General features: G+C 45.9%; 1 protein-coding gene across 1 annotated transcript in view; it reads left to right on the top strand.

Moving 5' to 3' along the window:
* CLIC4 (chloride intracellular channel 4) overlaps nt 1-17,853 on the top strand; it is a 50,871-nt gene that overhangs the window by 23,310 nt on the left and 9,708 nt on the right. The window contains exons 2-4 of the mRNA XM_084788360.1: nt 3,218-3,327; nt 11,835-11,960; nt 17,424-17,530. Of these exons, the coding sequence (XP_084644486.1) occupies nt 3,218-3,327; nt 11,835-11,960; nt 17,424-17,530 (343 nt within the window). The remainder of the gene's footprint in view (nt 1-3,217; nt 3,328-11,834; nt 11,961-17,423; nt 17,531-17,853) is intronic.

Raw genomic sequence — 17,853 nt, 5'->3', positions numbered from 1 at the left:
CATTTGCCACTGACCCCTAATCTGCAATGTGGGAGCTAATCCAGCGGTTTCTCATTAAATGCTGGTATTGTGAAATTGCAGAATTACAACAGGCTGGGTGGGGGGGCTGGTGAGTGAGAGCAGCATCAGGCAGCATGGTGGACAGAAAACACCCTTTTTAGAACAAGACCCACCCCACCCCCCTTATTGCTTTCCCTTAGTGACCTTGAACTGTCGATCCTGTTGTTTCAGTCTCCTGAGTGTTAGGAACACAGGCATATGCTGTCAAAACCCGGAAGAAATTCCTCTGTGGGTTTTATTTCATTTTATTTTATTTTGAAACAGGACCTTATTTTATGTAGTCTTGGAACTCACTTGAGTTCACTGACATCCACCTGCCTCTCCCTCCCAAGTGCTGGGATTAAAGGTGTGCGCCACTATGCCTGGCGTTATGTGTCCAGCTCTCAGCCTGCTTTTCCTCTTTTGTTCAGATTGGATGATCTTTACTCTTCCGATTTACAGGTTCTTTCCTCTTTGCCCACCATTGACTTTGGAGGCTGTGTCGGTCAGCTCCCTGTTACTGTAACAAAGCCCTCAAGGAACTGCTGAAGAGCGTTGTCTGGCTTATGCTGTGGAGGGGTACAGCTTTGGGCGTGGAGGCTGGATGGCAGCGGGCTGGTGGGATATGGCAGAACAAATTCCTTATTAGGGCCAGAAGCCAAAGAAAGGAGGAAAATATTGAGGGCTCATAATCTTGTCAATGGCTTGTCTGCAGTGACAAACAGTACCTCCCCCAACCCCAAATGTACACCACCAATTAGTGTAGTTTGTTTTAGAAAGTGACACAGGCCTTGGAGGGAGAGAAAATAAAGAGAAAGTATGTTTTTTTGTAGATTAAATTTTTCTAAAACATGTTATGGTTTTAAAAGCTTTTCCACCCCAAAGGAAATTCAAGAATTCCAGTATATTGCATAGGGAGTGGTAGCTCAAATTGCCTTCTGCTCATAGACACTCATATGGCTGTGTTTGCAGTGTGTGTAAACAAGCAGATGGCAGATGGACTTCATATTTCTTCTTCCTCTTTTCTTTTCTTTTTTTTTTTTTTTTTTTTTTTTCTGAGACAGGGTTTCTCTGTGTAGCCTTGGCTGTTCTGGAGTCTCTGTGTGGATCAGGCTGGCCTCAATCTTACAGAGATCCACCTGCCTCCCAAGTGCTGGGATTACAGGCATGGCCACCACAGTGGCTCAGTCCTCGAGGCTGTCACTGTGAGTGGCACCACAGTGAAGGACCAGCTGAAGTGATCAGAGTGAAGGTCAGCCGAAGTGTGTCTCTCTGAGACAGGCGAGCTCAGGCTGGCCTCCAGCTTGCTCTAAATTCCCGATCTTCCTGCCTCTGCCTCTCAGAGCTGGGATTGCAGGTGTGTGCTGACACCCCCCGCTTCCCTTGTAATCTTGGCATACCTGATAAAATTAGAATTTTTTCTGGCTTGAATTGCAGAAAATTCTACCCCGTTTATCCTTGCACTCAGGGAAGCTCAGAGAAGTTACTTGCTTCACTCAAGTAGGAGTAAAAAAAAGCTTTTAAAAGTGTCTGATTAATGCCGGGCCGTGGTGGCACACACCTTTAATCTCAGCACTCAGGAGGCAGAAGCAGGCGGATTTCTATGAGTTTGAGGTGTCAGGCTGGTCTACAAAGAGAGTCCCAGACAGCCAGAGCTATACAGAGAAACTCTGTCTCAAAAAACCAAAATCAACCAACCAACCAACCAAACAAACAAACAAACAAAAGTGCCTGGTTATTTTCTTGCTCCATTAAGTAACATGGGTGTAGGATATTTATAATGTATTTCTTTGTCTGGATTTTTGAGACAGGGTTTCTCTGTGTAGCCCTGGCTGTCCTGGAACTAGCTCTGTAGACGGGAGTGAGATCTGCCTGCCTCTCTCTGCCTCCTGAGTGCTGGGATTAAAGGCGCGTGCCACCACTGCCAGGCCACACTACTTCTCATGATTATGATGATGATTGGCAGTTATTTAACTCTTTGGTAACAGACATCTCTAAATTTCCTAGTTTTATGTTGCCTAATAAAGAACACTGTTGCCAGGCAGTAGCGGCACGCACCTTTAATCCCAGCACTTGGGCAACCGAGGCAGTCTGACCAAACTCAGATGGAGAACTGAGTTTGAGGACAACCTGGTCTTTAGAGTGAGTTCCAGGACAGCCAGGGCTACACAGAGAAACCCTGTATCTGAAAGAAAGAAGGAAGGAAAGAAAGAAAGAAAGAAAGAAAGAAACCCTGTATCTAAATAAATGAATGAATGAATAAAATAAAATAAAAAAGAACACTGACAGACCTGTAGCACACTTTGCCTTTGCCTGTGTCAGGGGTATATGTGTCTTTGGGTATGGTGCACTTTTCGACATAGCAGCCTGTATTAGTTATTTCTACCATTGTGATAAAAACACTGTGACCAAGACAGTTTGCAGAAGGAAGGGTTTGTTTTGGGATTAAGGGTTCCAGAAGAATAAGAGTCTGCCACCATCACAGTAGGGAGGTGTGACAGCAGGCACCAGCCTTGGTTGCTGGAGCAGAGTCCCAGCACAAATGAACCTTCAAAGCCCCCACCCCCCACGCCCCCCAGTGATATACTCCCTCCACCAAGGCCACACCTCCTAATCATACCCAAACAGAGCCACAAACTGGGGTCAAAGTATTCAAGTACTAACAAAACAAAACAAAACACGGTGGGCATCTCCATCAATCAAACCACCACAGAGCTCTTAGCTAAATGTGACTTTTAAAGATAAGTAAAACAATTCCCAGCAACCACATGGTGGCTCACAACCATCTATAATGTGATCTGATACCCTCCTCTGGTACATTCAGGCAGAGCTCTGTATACGTAATAATAAATAAATCTTAAAAAAAAAAAAGGTAAGTAAAACGAGATCTTCTTTACATTGGTGCTATCCTTGTTGTAAGTACTCATTAGCCAGATGTTGCTGCTGGCTGCCAGGTTGGAAAGTGGCACTAAAGCCTCCTTTACAGAGGCATCTGGGACAATGCTTTATTGGACCGGTCATTTCTAAAACGGAGGCAAATGAAAGACGATAGTAGTTAGTGGCCTGTGTTTCCATCCTCCTTGTCACTCCCAGTCTTTCTGGTTGGACTTCCTAGGAAGCTCTGCTGCTTGAGAGTCATCGTCCTCACCTTGTTTGTCATGTCTTGTTCTATTTCCAGGCTGGCAGTGATGGTGAGAGCATAGGAAACTGCCCCTTCTCGCAGAGGCTCTTTATGATACTCTGGCTCAAAGGAGTTGTGTTCAGTGTCACAACCGTTGACCTGAAAAGGTAAGAAGACGTGGCTTGGTGTGGAATAGCTTGCAAGTGAGTACTTTATCTTCAGCATGGGTCTTCTCGCCGCCCTGTGCTTTGATCACACAGTAAGGAAACAAGTGATTCATGTTTTCTGTTTAAGAGTGTGTGTGTATAACGTGTATAATGTGTATAAACATTAGGGTCTATTTACAGTGTTGCTTCCAAATCATAGTTTTTCCATTGGTGCATTTGCCACATCCTTGACTAACACAGTTGGGTCTTCCCTGGAACCTTAAATCTCCCGAGCAGCACCTGAGGCTAGCTGTCATGTGGACGCAGCGAAACCCTTGAGTTTCTCAGTGTAAACATGAGTGCCAAGAGCTTTGCTTTCTGGTTGCCATCCTCCTGGTCTCGGGTGTGCTAAACTGTGGGCAGTGTCATGCGCATCCTTGAGGGGAGTACAGCGCTGGGGACACTGCTCAGCGTACAGCCCTTGCCCAGCTAGCATGCACAAAGACCAGGTGCAGTCGCAGTTTGAGGTGGGGAACACAAGAAGAGGAGTTTCAGGGGGCTGAATAATGTTGTGGTCTGTTTTATTTAACCCGTTTTTCAGGGGATAGGACATTTTCTGCGGTATTTAAACCACATCTGGTATGTATAAACTAAGAGCAGTCTTGCTAGTTGAAGATGTGTGTCCAGGTTTCTCTCCAAAGGCCTGAATAAGGGAGGCTAAGAAGAGGTCTGACAGAAGGGAGCTCTCTTCATTCAGGGACTTCTGCTTTTTCCCCAGCAAATATCTCTGAAGGGCAATTATGTACCTCTAGGCCCCAAAGATATAGAACTCAATAGCTCTTTGGCCAGTCGGCTTAGCCAAAATGGTGAGCTTCAGGTTCAGTGGGCTCAGTGGTTAAGGACACTGTTTTTCCAGAGGTCTCGAGTTCAGTTCCCAACAACTACATGGTGGCTCACAACCATCTGTAACTCCAGTTTCAGCTGATCACACACCCTCTTCTGGTCTCTGGAGGGCACCAGATGTGCAAGTGGTACACACATATACATGTAGGCAATGTGTGCACACGCGCGCATGTACGCGCGCACACACACACACACATACACGCACACACATATACACGTGCGCGCGCGCACACACACACACACACACACACGCCCACACACACACACATACACACACAATTAAAACAAAAAAAATATTTGTACCACTGGAAACTCTAGGACCTGGTGATGGAAATGCACACCTTTTTTGGGGGGGATGCTGTGTTTTGAACCCAGGGCCTTGTGTGTGCTGGGTTAACCCTGAGCCATCCCTATAGCCCCACACGGTGCTCCTGACATCCACACATAAGTGCCGCAGTCTTGTGTGCTAGTGACTTTTTAAGCCTTTTCAAGTTGTTAATGTGTCTAGGGAAACCTGTTGTCAGGCTGCGGTTCACAGTGGCAGAACCGATGCCTGTTTATCCTGACAGTTATCACAGAGCTGTTCCCAGCATGCATCCCAGGGTGTCTCTCAGTGCCTTATCATTTAATTTTTTTTAAAAAATTATTTATTTATTTTTACTTTATATGTTTTGCCTGCATGTATGTCTGTGTGAGGGTGTCAGATCTTGGAGTTACAGACAGTTGTGAGCTACCATATGGGTGCTGGGAATTGAACCCAGGTCCTCTGGAAGAGCAGTCAGTGCTCTTAACCGCTGAGCCATCTCTCCAGCCCTTATCATTTAATTTTTAAACCCCACCCTTTTTCTTTTTCAAGACAGGGTTTCTCTGTGTGGTCGTAGCTGTTCTAGAATTCTCTCTGTAGACCAGGCTGGACTCACTCATAGAGAGATCATCCTGCCTCTGCCTTCCGGTACTGGGATTAAAGGCTTGAGCCACCGCTTCCTGGCCTTTTTAAAAATTTTATTTTATTTTACTTTGTAATAGTGAAGATTTAGAGGTGTATTAGTTAGCTGGGTGTGGCAGCTCATCTTTGGAGGCAGAGACAGGAGGATTGTTGTGCATTCAAGGCTAGCCTGGGCTATAAAGTGAGACTGTTTCATAAGGGCATGCTCAGGGCTTGGGTGGGGGGCGATGTTTGATGAAAATAATCCCTTTGGAGACAGTATATGAATGTTGAAACTGCACGTCTGATGTAGAGTAAGAGTTACAGTGACTACAGGCTCTTGGGAAGACATTAGTTCATTCGTGTTGGACAGAGCTAGTTTAAGAATAAAATAAGTCATGCAGTAATCCTTCTATTACATTTATTTTCCTACATATATTCAAAAAGGGAGTTTCTCAGTATCACTCCTAAAATAGACCATGCCGCAGACACACACACACCCTTACTGTGTCCTAAACTGTGTGGCATTCTCCTATTCCAGTTTTGGCGTGGAACAAATGAGCTGAGTGCCATGCTTTGAAAAGCCTTCTTTTTGAACAGTTGAGCACAGTGACTGATTGTACGATGGACCAGGAATGCTGAATCTGGTGGGGAAAATGAAGTGAAGGCAGCAGGGCCACTTGTCACTTACAGACTCTGCGAGGCACTGTTGCTGCAGGTTGATTGATACTTGAGAGTTGGTATATTTGAGGGTATTGTACCTCATATATAAAAAATGATACATGGGAAATAGGTATTTGGGGTCTTATAGCCAGACAATACCAAGGATGTACATTTTCTAGTACTGTGTATCATAATCAATAGCAGAGAACACCTGCAGTTAAGGCCTGGGGTGTTTTGGTTTTCTCTAGAAACCTTAGGCCTCAAGTACATCATGCATTTTCCCTCCTAGGGACAAGGCTTGCAGTGTGCCCAGGTGGCAGTCCTCCTGTCTCTGCACCCCTGCTCCCGAGTGCAGGTATGACAGGTGTTTGGTACCACACTCAGCTTAAACCTGTAGGAGGATAAAATGAAGGCGTGCAAGGCACGTGATGACGATGACCCCCTCAGCCTCCAGCCAGGTTCTCAGTGTTCTGTCACGGAGATAGATCCTTGCTTTTAGGCAGGGACCTTTCCCACAAGCTTAGAGCTGTGAACAGTTTATAAAGAAAGCAACCAACCCAAGAGAATGCGCACTGGCTCAGAAACGGCATGTAATGAAGTTGTCACCAGAGAGCGACGCACCCCACAGTATGAAGTACCTCCCATAATGTATACTTAGTTTTACAGCTTTGTGACTCTTTTTAGAAGCCTGTGGGGGAGAAAATAACCCACTGAGCCTATTTCCCTGCCTATCTTGGAAATTGCTCACGGCCGCAGTGAAAGTACCGATCTCAGAGCACGCCAGCCCAGAGTGACGGCCCCCTGAGAGCTTCTGAGCAGCCCACTCTGCCCCCTGAAGCGGTGGTTGGTAGCTTTCATCCTATGAGCAGTGGGGCTGGCTCTGGCCCGTTGGCGTGCGTTCTGAGCCTCAGGCGGCGCTAATGACTGGGCTGGGTAGATGTGCCCTCTGCGAGCCTTCCAGCACTCCCAGCGCCTGCTTCCAGCGCAGCCTTAATGCTTTGGTGGGAGTTATTTCCAAGCCTGTTTCTCTTTCATGCTGAAGTTGTCTTCAAGGCATTTTAGATTAAATGGCATCCTGGCTACAGAACGAATCTTGATTTCACAATTGCCATTTGAACAAAAGCTGCGGATAAACATGTATTAGAGTGGAGAGACGCCGTCACATGTCATCACACGCGGGAAGAAGCAGGTGGCTTGTGAGAAAGGAGTAAGCACTGGCTATGCTGCGACATAAGCAAGCAGGCTTTAGCTTCTTAGGACAGCTATTCATTCAAGTTAGGACAAAGGGAAGGTTAACCGTCAGCATCGGCACCGTTCAAGGGTGCTTTTGACTATTTTCAGACCGTTTTTGACCTCTTAATAGTTTATTGGTTTACAGACCTTATGTGGCTGACAGGCGCATGGCAGTAGCCAGGGTCTTAATTTGAAGACTTGCACTGCCCAGGAGTTTCTAAGCCAGAGACCAGCATCTCGCTTGCTCTGTTAGAGAAGGGGAGAGGGGCTGGGCGTGTAAGAAGGTGAACCTTGCAGGTAGCTTGTAATCTTAAGAGCTTGGGAGGCAGAGGCAGGAGGCTCTCAGCTGAGTTCCAGGCCAGCCAGGGTTATATAGGCAAAAACAAAACAAAGTATAAGATTAGGGATCTGAGGAGAGACGATCAGGAGGACTCACTAAGATAGCTCTGCCTTGGGGAAGTACATAGAAATGCTAGGTGTAAGAAGTTAACTGTCGGGGCTGGAGAGATGGCTCAGTGGTTAAGAGCACTGACTGCTCTTTCAAAGGACCCAAGTTCAATTCCCAGCACCCGCATGGCAGCTTACAACTGTCTATAACTCCTGTTTCAGGGGATCTACACCCTCACACAGTTGTATACGCAGGCAAAACATTAATGTACATAAAATAAAAATAAATGTTAAAAAAGAAAAAAAAGCCAGGCGTGGTGTCACATGCCTTTAATCCCAGTGCTCCGGAGGCAGAGGCAGGTGGCTCTTTGTGAGTTTGAGGTGAGCCTTGTCTGCAAAGAGAGTCCAGGACAGCCAGAGCTGTTACACAGAGAAACTCTGTCTTGGGGGGAAAAGCAACAAACAAACACAAAACAAAAAGAAGTTAACTGTCTCTGTTGCCTGCCTTTGGATTCCTTTCCTCCTACTGGGCTGCCTTGTATGGCTTCAGTAGAAGATGCACCTAGTTTTACTGCAACTTGATGTGCGAGTCCGGTTGATATCCATGGGAGGCCTTCCCTTTTCATAGGAGAAAGGCAGGAGGGGATTATGGGGGAGGGAGGGACTGAGAGGAAGAAGGGGAAACTGTGATGGGAATTTAAAGTAAATACATTAATAAAAATACATTTACAAATATTCTAACACCTAACATATCTATAAATTTTTATTTACGTATTAAGTCTTAGTAATATGTAAAATAATAAAAATTTGAGTAACATTTTCATGTTAAGAAAAAAAGTTACCCTACTGTCTGGTGTATGCATGTGTCTGCACCCTTCTTACTCCCTTGAGCACAGGCTCTCTTTTATTTTATGTGTGGGTGTTTTGCTCGCATTTATGTCTGTGCACCACTTGGATGTCTGGTGCCCACAGAGGCCAGAAGAGGGCATCGGATCCCTTAGATTTGGACTCTCAGCATTTGGCCAGGCTGGCTCTTGAGATCTGTCTCTCTCTCCTCTCGGTGCTGGAGTTGCGGGCACACATGGCCGTAGCAGGGTTTTACATGCGTCCTGGGGATCTGAACTTCAGTCCTCTGGCTTGCCAGCAATTACTTTCCACACCAAGTCATTAGCTTTTTACCATAATAAGCAATGGTATCTGCTGTAATACCAGTGAATCAGATATTTTCCTGTGTGCTTTTCCTTGAGAGAAGAAACGTAGAGGTCGTTGTTTTGTTTTTGCTTCCCCCCTCCCCTAAGCCTGGGAAATGAACCTTTGTATTCTCTATTAACCATGAAAGGAAAACAAACAAACAAACAAACAAACCTTAATTGCACTGTCATGATGATTTCCTTCCCCAAATGTAGGCATACCACTTGTAATGTAGTACGTGAATCAGACTCACAGTCAAGTTACCATGGTAACAACATTGTTATGGAAGATGATCATGATAGTTTAAACGTCAGTGTAGTTTCCTAGTAGTTTAAACCATAACATGAAACTTAGCGTGCCAAGCCTCTTAGAGAAGGAGTTATAAACTCAGAGCAAACTCTAATTTCCAAATAGACCCCCAAGATGTTTTCAGTTTATTGCATCGGAAGCTGGGCATGGTGGTGCATGCCTGCACCCCAGGATTATAAGGAGCAAGAATCTTGAGTGCCAGGCCAGCCTGGGCTACTACACATGAGACCATATTCCAAAGCAGCAGCCGCAACATCAGCAGCCCATCCCCCAAAACAGCAGCCCCCATGTATGTCTTTCTTGTCCTACTTTATGACGTCCTCGGTAAGTTAAGAAATGAGTGACTTTTTCCTGGTAGGTCTTCAGTGACAGATGTATGAATGACACACGCAGAGAGTAAATGTGCTGGAACAGGGCGGCCTTGTAGAGGAACTGCCGGTTTCCTGTGGCTGCTTAGTCATTCAGGAAAGCCGACTTCATCTTCCTCCACAAAGCTGACTTAGCTGCTGAGACGCTGAGACCAGCTCTGCAGTTCATCTCCAGTCAGTTTCACAAACAGGGTTTGAACTAGATAGTGTGTGTCCATCCTCCATCTGCCTTTCTGTTTTCTTCCCTTTGTCCTCTAGAATTTGCTACCACGTGTTTTTGTTGTTGTTGTTTTCCTCCAAGAGAATGCCAGAGATAGTAAATCCTGAGGCTGCTAAGAGTGAATTAGAAAAAGGATTAGTGAATATTTTTCTTTTCTCAAAATTTGTTTGTTTATGGTTTTTTTGAGTCAGGGTTTCTCTGTATAACAAGAGCCCTGGCTGTCCTGGACTCCCTTTTGTAGACCAGGCTGGCCTTGAACTCACAGAGATCCTCCTGCCTCTGCCTCCTGAGTTGCTGGGATTAAAGGTGTGCACCACCATAGCTGGCTATATATTAATTTTTTAAAGTAATTTTTATTTTAAAATTATGCATATTTGTGAAGTCCATGAGAGAGCATCCTATCTCCTGAGCTGCTTGCTGTAGCTGCTGGGAACTGAACGTAGCTCCTCTGCAGGAGGGCCCTTCTTAACAGCTAATCCTTGAAAGCAGCTGTGTATGACCTTTGTTGTTTTTAAAATCTGTATAGCTTTAAGCAAAAATAAGATAGACTACTTACTAGTCATTAATATTAATGGAATTGCCAATCCTAAGTGTGCCTGGCTTCATGCTCCATTGTCGAATAAATGAATCATTTTATTGTTACAAGCCACTTGATCCTGCATAGCTAATTCTGAACCCGTAACTCTATTTAAAAAACTTACCCCCTCTCGAGCCGGGCGTGGTGGCGCACGCCTTTAATCCCAGCACTCGGGAGGCAGAGGCAGGCGGATCGCTGTGAGTTCGAGGCCAGCCTGGTCTACAAAAGTGAGTCCAGGACAGCCTAGGATACATAGAGAAACCCTGTCTCGAAAAACCAAAAAAAAAAAAAAAAAAAAAAAAAACTTACCCCCTCTCATAAAGCTTTGTTAACGGGACACGGGGAGCCTTAATGACTTTATTTGCATACCTTTGTTGAATATTGTTTGATTTCGCTAATTGTGGTGATGAAATCCCAGCCCAAAGATGCTGTTCCCCACTTGGTCCCTGGTGGAGCAGGGGACTGTGGAACTATGCAGCTTTACCCAGTGCTCTTCCGGATGCACCCTCCTCCTTCCGGGGAGCATAAAAGCTGCCATGCTTAATTATGGAAGTAAGAGCTATTTATTCTGGTCCCTTCCAGGGGCTATTTTTAAAGCATTGGGCCTTTTCTTCACTTTTATCAGACTCTAACCTGTTCATAAAATAAGATTTATAGAAAGACAGGCCTAGCTGGGCGGTGGTAGCGCACGCCTTTAATCCCAGCACTTGGAAAGGCAGATGCAGGAAGATCTTTGCGAGTTCGAGTCCAACCTGGTCTACAAAAAGAGTCCAGGACATCCAAGGCTACAAAGAGAAAGCCTGTCTCGAAAAACCAAAAATTAAAATACAAGCCTTATGTACTTTACATTTAGCATAATAATTTACCATGTGCTATATAACATTTGATTAAGTCATGCTTTGTGAATTTGGAGTGATAAAATTATTTTCTAGGTAGTCAAGATTTGCAGGTGATCAGGTTAAAAAACTTTCTTACTCATTAGCATTACATTACTCTGTGCTCATGCATGTATGCACGAGTGTGTGTGGCGTATGTGTGCATGTGGGATCGAGCCCGTGTGCGTGTTATGGCTTAGTGCATTCTGGGAGGTGCACTGACACTGAGCTTCAGCCACAGCCCCACTTAGTGCAGTTTGAATTTTCTACCCTTTGTTTTGATTTGATGCTATTTTATTATTTTCTGCTTTTTGTTTAAGCTTTTGAATTTGAAACTGAAGATTTGAAAATGTGTAAACCTTAAACGTTTAGAGTCTCTGGGCCCTGAGGAAGGAGCGGAGAAGGAAGATTTTAACTGGGAACTGTGAGTCTGAGGGCCTGTAGCAAGAGGGCCTTGCAGACCAAAGGCTACCAGCGTAAGGGACCTGAATACAAACGAAGGACTTTGTTTTTTATCTTTAAGCATGGGCATGTGTGTCTACACGGATAGAGCCTAGAAGTGGGTGTCAGATCCTCTGTATCTGGAGCTGAACTTGCGTCCTCTGTAAGAGCCGTGCACATTTGTGACCACTGAGCCTTCTTTCCAGGCCCGAGGATGAAGGATCTGTCTTTGCATGTATAAATTAGTGACTCTTCATCCTTTTACAACATGTTACACACCGAGTGGAGCCCCATCGCAGCACTGTGCAGTTCTGGTATTTAGTGAGCAGCACTGCGCATGCTCATCCTTACAGGCTTGGTAGAATGCGGAGGACTTGCTGTTGCCACCCTTCAGCGTGAATAGTGACCTCATCTTGACCACTGTTTTGCCTAACAGGAAGCCTGCAGATCTGCAGAACTTGGCTCCCGGGACCCACCCACCATTCATAACCTTCAACAGCGAAGTCAAAACGGATGTGAATAAGATTGAGGAGTTTCTTGAAGAAGTCTTATGCCCCCCCAAGTGAGTATCAAAATGCTGTGGAGCTTTGACTTCCTTGACTCTGGACACCTTTTCCTGAGCATCTTTAAATTCTTGAAGCATTGGTCTGGGATAGCCAGGGCTTGCCCATGAGAGTGATGCTTCAGTGTCAGAATGGGACTTTTGCTTAGCTGGACTGGGAAAGACTGGGACCCGTCTAAGCTAAAGTCCCTAATCGGCATACTGGTGGGCAAGACGGGTTCCAGCTGCAGCCAGTTGGAACGTCCAGATGTGCTGTGGTGCTCCAGCACCACCATTTGTTCCTTGGTCAGTTTTGAATGAGTTTTTTGAAACAATTGCTTGGGGTTCCTTAAGTCATTCCAAACTTTCAAGTCCCACATGCATTGTAATGGTGAGTGAAACTCCAGAGAGAAGGTTTATACCCTACTTTCATTTCTAAAGCATTATTAGTTTTCTTTTAGGCTTTCCCATCTTAAGATGTATTTATCTGTGTATGTGTGTGAGTGTTTTGTCTATATGTAGGCCTGCACACCGGAAGATGGCATTGGATTCCATCATAGACAGTTGTGAGCCACCATGTGGGTGTTGGGAATTGAACTCAGGACCGCTGGAAGAACAGCCAGTGCTCTTAACCTCTGAGCCATCTCTCCAGGCCCTGGAAACAAGTCTTCTTCTTCTGGCCCACCCTTTCTTGCTAGTTGGCTGTATCTTTATTCTTTGTGGTCCAGATGAATTTCCCAGCAATGGGATTATTGGGTCAGATGGCTCTAAAATTAGTTGCTCAGCCTCCATCCATCTCCCTATTAACCCCTCACTCTCCTTCATCAGTTGTCTTCTGTGCACCTGTTAGACAGCAGAGCACCATAGATCAGTGGGAACTGCGGCTGAGCTCGTACTCTCAAAATATCCCAGCATTCGGGAGGTAGAGGCAGGCGGATTTCTGTAAGTTTGAGGCCAGCCTGGTCTACAAAGTGAGTCCAGGACAGCCAATGCTACACAGAGAAACCCTCTCTCGAAAAACAAAAACACAAACAAACAAACAAACAAAAAAGTAAGAAAGAAAGAAAGAAAGAAAGAAAGAAAACTAAGTCACAGCAGCATGTGCGCGGTGGCGACTCGCGCCCTCAATCCCAGCATTTAGGAGGCAGAGGCAGAGGCAGATGGATCTCTGATTACCAAGTGAGTTCCAGGCCAGCCAGGGAGAACATGTCTCATAAAGCAAACAAAAGCACAGTCAGATACAAGTGGAGAGACAGGAGTAGCTGCAGAGAAAGCTTGCTTAGAGAGAAGATGCCACTGAAATTAGGTGTCTTTTAAGCCATCTGGAGAATCACAGCAGGTGAGTAGAGGAAGACCTGCGTTTTAGGGCAAGAGACCGTACTGACTAAATGGTGTTTCTTTTGAGGGCTGTAGGGAGGAAGGCTGCTAAGAGAACTGCCCTGGTCTAGCAATTTTGTGCTAAACCTAAAATTGCATTCTTTTAGCCCTGCTCTAAAATACTAACCGCCCACTGCTACCCTCTGCCGTCCTTCTTTGTAAGAGTCTCACCTTCCTTTTAGCTCCACTTTCCAGTGCTCCCGGGGCCCTTTCATTTCCTGAAAACCATCTGCAGAGCAACACTTTTTACTGCCCTAGTTCCCTGTCTGGCTCCTGTGTCCATGCAATGCCAGTAAACCCCAGCCTCACAGCTCTGCTCAGCAGGGAGGAGCTTCACACACCCAACCGGGAACATGTGTCTGACACGCTGAAAATGTCTCTGGGAGTGTCGTTGTATCACGGAAGCTTCTAGATCTGGCCTTAAGTCTGCCAGCTCTGAGGAAGGTGCCATGTTGGCAATTTGCCCTCAGACCATTTATTGAAAGTTACCTCGCCTGGCGTAGTAGCCCACATTGCCTTAGGGGGAGGCAGATGCAGGAAGATCTCTGTGAGTTCCAGGACAGCCAGGGCTACACAGAGAAACTCTGTCTCAGAAAACAAAAACAACAAAAGTCAGAAAGTAATCAGCCTTTCATGTAGCCAGGCTCATGGTGTTGACCCTAAATTGTAAGTAGAGAGGCAATTTAAGTGACATATCCATTGGCCTTCCTGCTTGGATGAAAAGGGTCCAGAAGCCCAGGAAGCTCCCAGCTCTGAGAGGCAGCCTCCTCCTCTTCCTCCTCCTCCTCAGCAGAGAAGCCTCAGCCCCACTCCACTTCCCTTCACTGTTTCTTGGCTTCACACCAGGCACCAAATCTCATAAAAGAAATATATTGTGAGGGCCCGGGGTATGTAGGGACGTGTCTGGGGTTGGCTGCCTCTGCTCTGGAGAAGAGAACAGGGACGGGGCAGACACAGCCTTTATATAGGCTTTCTTGCTGGGGGCAGGGGTGGGGGTTCCTATTGAGGGCTGGGGATGACCTTAGTAGTAGAGGCTGGTTTAGAGGGGTCTGGGTGCGGGGAGCCTGGTCCCTTTTCTCACCTGCCGCTTGGGTATAGCCAGCATATCCAGTTTCTATGAAGGAATTGTATTTGGTTGTAAACCATTTCTGAAATGCTCATTGGGTATGTTTTCCAACTATATATATAGATATAGGTATATAGATATATGGATATGGTGAGTGTGTGTGTGTGTGTTTTCCGAGGCAGAGTTTCTTTATATCTTGGCTGTCCTGGAGCTTTGTAGACCAGGCTGGCCTTGAACTCACAGTGATCTGCCAGCCTCTGCCTCCCGAGTGTTGCAATCAAAGGCATGCGACACCACACCTAGCTATATAATATATTTTTAAAAAGATTTATTGATTATGTATACAGTGTTCTGCCTGCATGTACACCTGCAGGCCAGAAGCGGGCACCAGATCACATTATAGATGGTTGTGAGCCACCATGTGGTTGCTGGGAATTGAACTCAGAACCTCTGGAAGAGCAGGCAGTGCTCTTAACCGCTGAGCCATCTCTCCAGCCCCTATATTTTGTTTTTAAAATCAGTGTGGATAAAGTGGTATATCCACTTTGGCCAAGCAGACATTTTCTTCTACCAGGCTGGCCTTGAACTCACAGTGATCCGCCTGCCTCTGCCTCCTGAGTGCTGGGATTAAAGGCATGCACCACCACGCCTGGCTGAATTAAACATTTTTACTCTCCCTTTTTCTTTTTTATTTATATGTTTATCGAGACAGCGCTTTAGCTGGCTGTGTTGGCCTTGAACTCAGATTCTCACACGCCTCTGCCTCTGGAGTGCTACCATTCCCTGAGATAGATAGATAGATATACCTCCCACATCTCCATTTTATGTGGACAGGTTTATAAAGCTGATATAACTGGAGATGTTTTTTGTTTGTTTGTTTTTTTCCAAGTTTAACACAGATGTCTTTCTGTTGCAGTGTTTATAGTATGCTGCATTCTCTCCTGGAATATTTACCTTTTTATTTATAGCTGGAGAATTTTTGAGAAAAGTTTCGTATAGACAAACTTTATTTTTGCTGTTCTTCCTCCTCCTCCTTTAAAAAAAAAGCAAAAACAAAAAAAAAGCCAAAGGGCTGGAGAGATGGCTCAAAGGTTAAGAGCACTGGCTGTTCCTCCAGAAGACCTGGGCAACCACATGGCAGCTCACCACTCGGGTGGTGTGGAGAGAGTGTAATTAGGAAGGACACTTTTGTGGGCATGTGTGGTTCAGGTAAACTCATTAGATTTGTTCACTAACACACTTGATCTAAGCCGGGTGTGGTAGCACATGCCTTTAATCCCAGCACTCGGGAGGCAGAGGCAGACAGATCTCTATGAACTCAAGGCCAGCCTGGTCTACAAAGTGAGTCCAGGACAGCCAGGGCTACACAGAGAAACCCTATCTCGAAAAACCAAACCAACCAAAGAAACAAAAACCCCAACCCCAAAACCACCACCATCAACAACAAAAAACACAATTGATCTAAGTAATGTTTATGGGAGAGGTTTCTAGGGTTAAAAACTGAGACATTTGAAGACTAGATGAACCTATCAAAAAGAAGATAGCCCTTCCCTGTATTTACTACAGCAAGTGCAAGAAATGACTACACAGATTCCAATGCTCAGAAGGCTGGTGCAGGAGGACTAAATTTGAGACCAGCCTGGGGTGTGTGTGTGTGTGTGTGTGTGTGTGTGTGTGTGTGTGTGTGTGTGAGAGAGAGAGAGAGAGAGAGAGAGAGAGAGAGAGAGAGAGAGAGAGAGAGAGAGAGGGCGCTTATTTCACAGCACAGAGTAAAAGACACAGCACTGTAATACAGTTTGAGACTTACACATTTTGCTTTCCTTCCTTTTAATCTAAGGGAAATAAACCAGACCACCCACTCCAAAATAAGTTGAAGTAGTTTAGTGTGAAGTTGTACCTCACAGTCCGTTTTCCAGGGCCTTCCAGCCGATTGATTCTCTCTGGAGCAGGGCTCGGGGTCTGAGTGCCTCAGGCCGAGCCTTTTCCCACAGACTTTCCACTCTGAGGAAGAAACAAGAAACTGAGCATTTGTGGTTGAAATGTATTTATTTTATTTACATTTGTGTTTTGCCTACATATATATGTGTGTGTGAGGGTGAACATTACAGGAACCAGAGTCACAGACAGTTGTGAGCTGCCATGTGGGTGCTGGGATATGAACCCGGGTCCTAAGAAAGAGCAGTCAGTGCTCTTAATGACTCAGCCGCCTCTCGAGCCCATGTGGCTGAAATGTAAACACGTGCTTAAAGATGGTGTGTCCCTGTCTGTCTTAAGTTGAAACCTTGTCCCGACACAGGCGAGGGGTCTGTATAGTGTCTGGCAACCCAGTTCTCTGTTGCATAGCACTGTGTCCTAAATACACTACAGCATATTTAGCACAGGGGGGTGGGGGCAGCCTGGAAGTGAGCGGGTCCGCCTCCTACTGTTTTTGTCCTCAGCCGGCTGTGGGTGATCAAGATGCTCGACCAGCCTGGTCTCTTCTGCCGTCTGCTTCCCCCCATGCTGCTGCGCAGCGCCTGGTCAGTGCTTAGCATACTAAGTGCCCAGCTGGGAGAGCTCTGTCCCCGTCTGCTCAGAATTTGAGTGTGACTAGTGTAGCCGAGGAAGTCTTGCTGTATTTCTTTGCAGTTCTTTTAAAGCTGTATTCTGATATCCTCTTGGCACTAGTGGCTGCATGCCGGATATGAAGGTGGAACCACCGTGGAAAGCTGCTGTGGGCAGCCTGCTTAAGGAGGAGTCTCATTGTAGGACCTCTGTTTCCCCCTTAACGTGCCACCTTTCCCATAGCATTTTCAGCATTAAATGGAGGTGGGGAGCGGATGCCTCTGATGGCCAAGAATATTAACATGTAAACAAAAGCACCATGCAGAACTTTGTTTCCTAAGGGGGAGGGGGAACATTTTTAAAACACCATAGCATTTCTTAGATCAGAAACTGATCAGAGACGGCTGTCGCCAGCACAGTGGCTTGCTGGTTGATAGAATGCGAGTCATTTCCCCTGGAAGGATGGCTAATCCAGTGTGGTCTTTTTTTTTGCTCAGGTACTTAAAGCTTTCACCAAAGCACCCAGAGTCAAACACGGCTGGAATGGACATCTTTGCCAAATTCTCTGCTTACATCAAGAACTCAAGACCAGAGGCTAATGAAGGTAAGAGGCAACTTAAGCAGGATTGTCACAACAGCGAAAGGCAACGGAAAGCCAAGCAACAGTCTGAGCTGCTGTGAAGACAGTTGGTGTAAGGGAAGTGTGTTGCCCAGGAGAGGGCGGAGACCCGGAGTAGGTGGCTAAGCCCCTGCTTTTCCAGCACAAGCTCTGGGCCTGGCACCTGGAGGTGTGTGTAGGGAGACATTGAGCCCACAGACTCCTGAGGAGTTATCTCGAAGGGCACTGTGTGGAGAACTGAGGGAAGGCACATCCAGGGCGGTGGACAGACCTTTGTGGTGATGAACTAAATAGATTTAGCTTTGATT

This window comes from Acomys minous (genome assembly GCF_964271855.1).
Source record: "Acomys minous genome assembly, chromosome: 6".
NCBI classification, from domain to species: domain Eukaryota; kingdom Metazoa; phylum Chordata; class Mammalia; order Rodentia; family Muridae; genus Acomys; species Acomys minous.
Note: the sequence above shows the minus strand (reverse complement) of the source record. Positions and strands in the feature narration are given on the sequence as shown.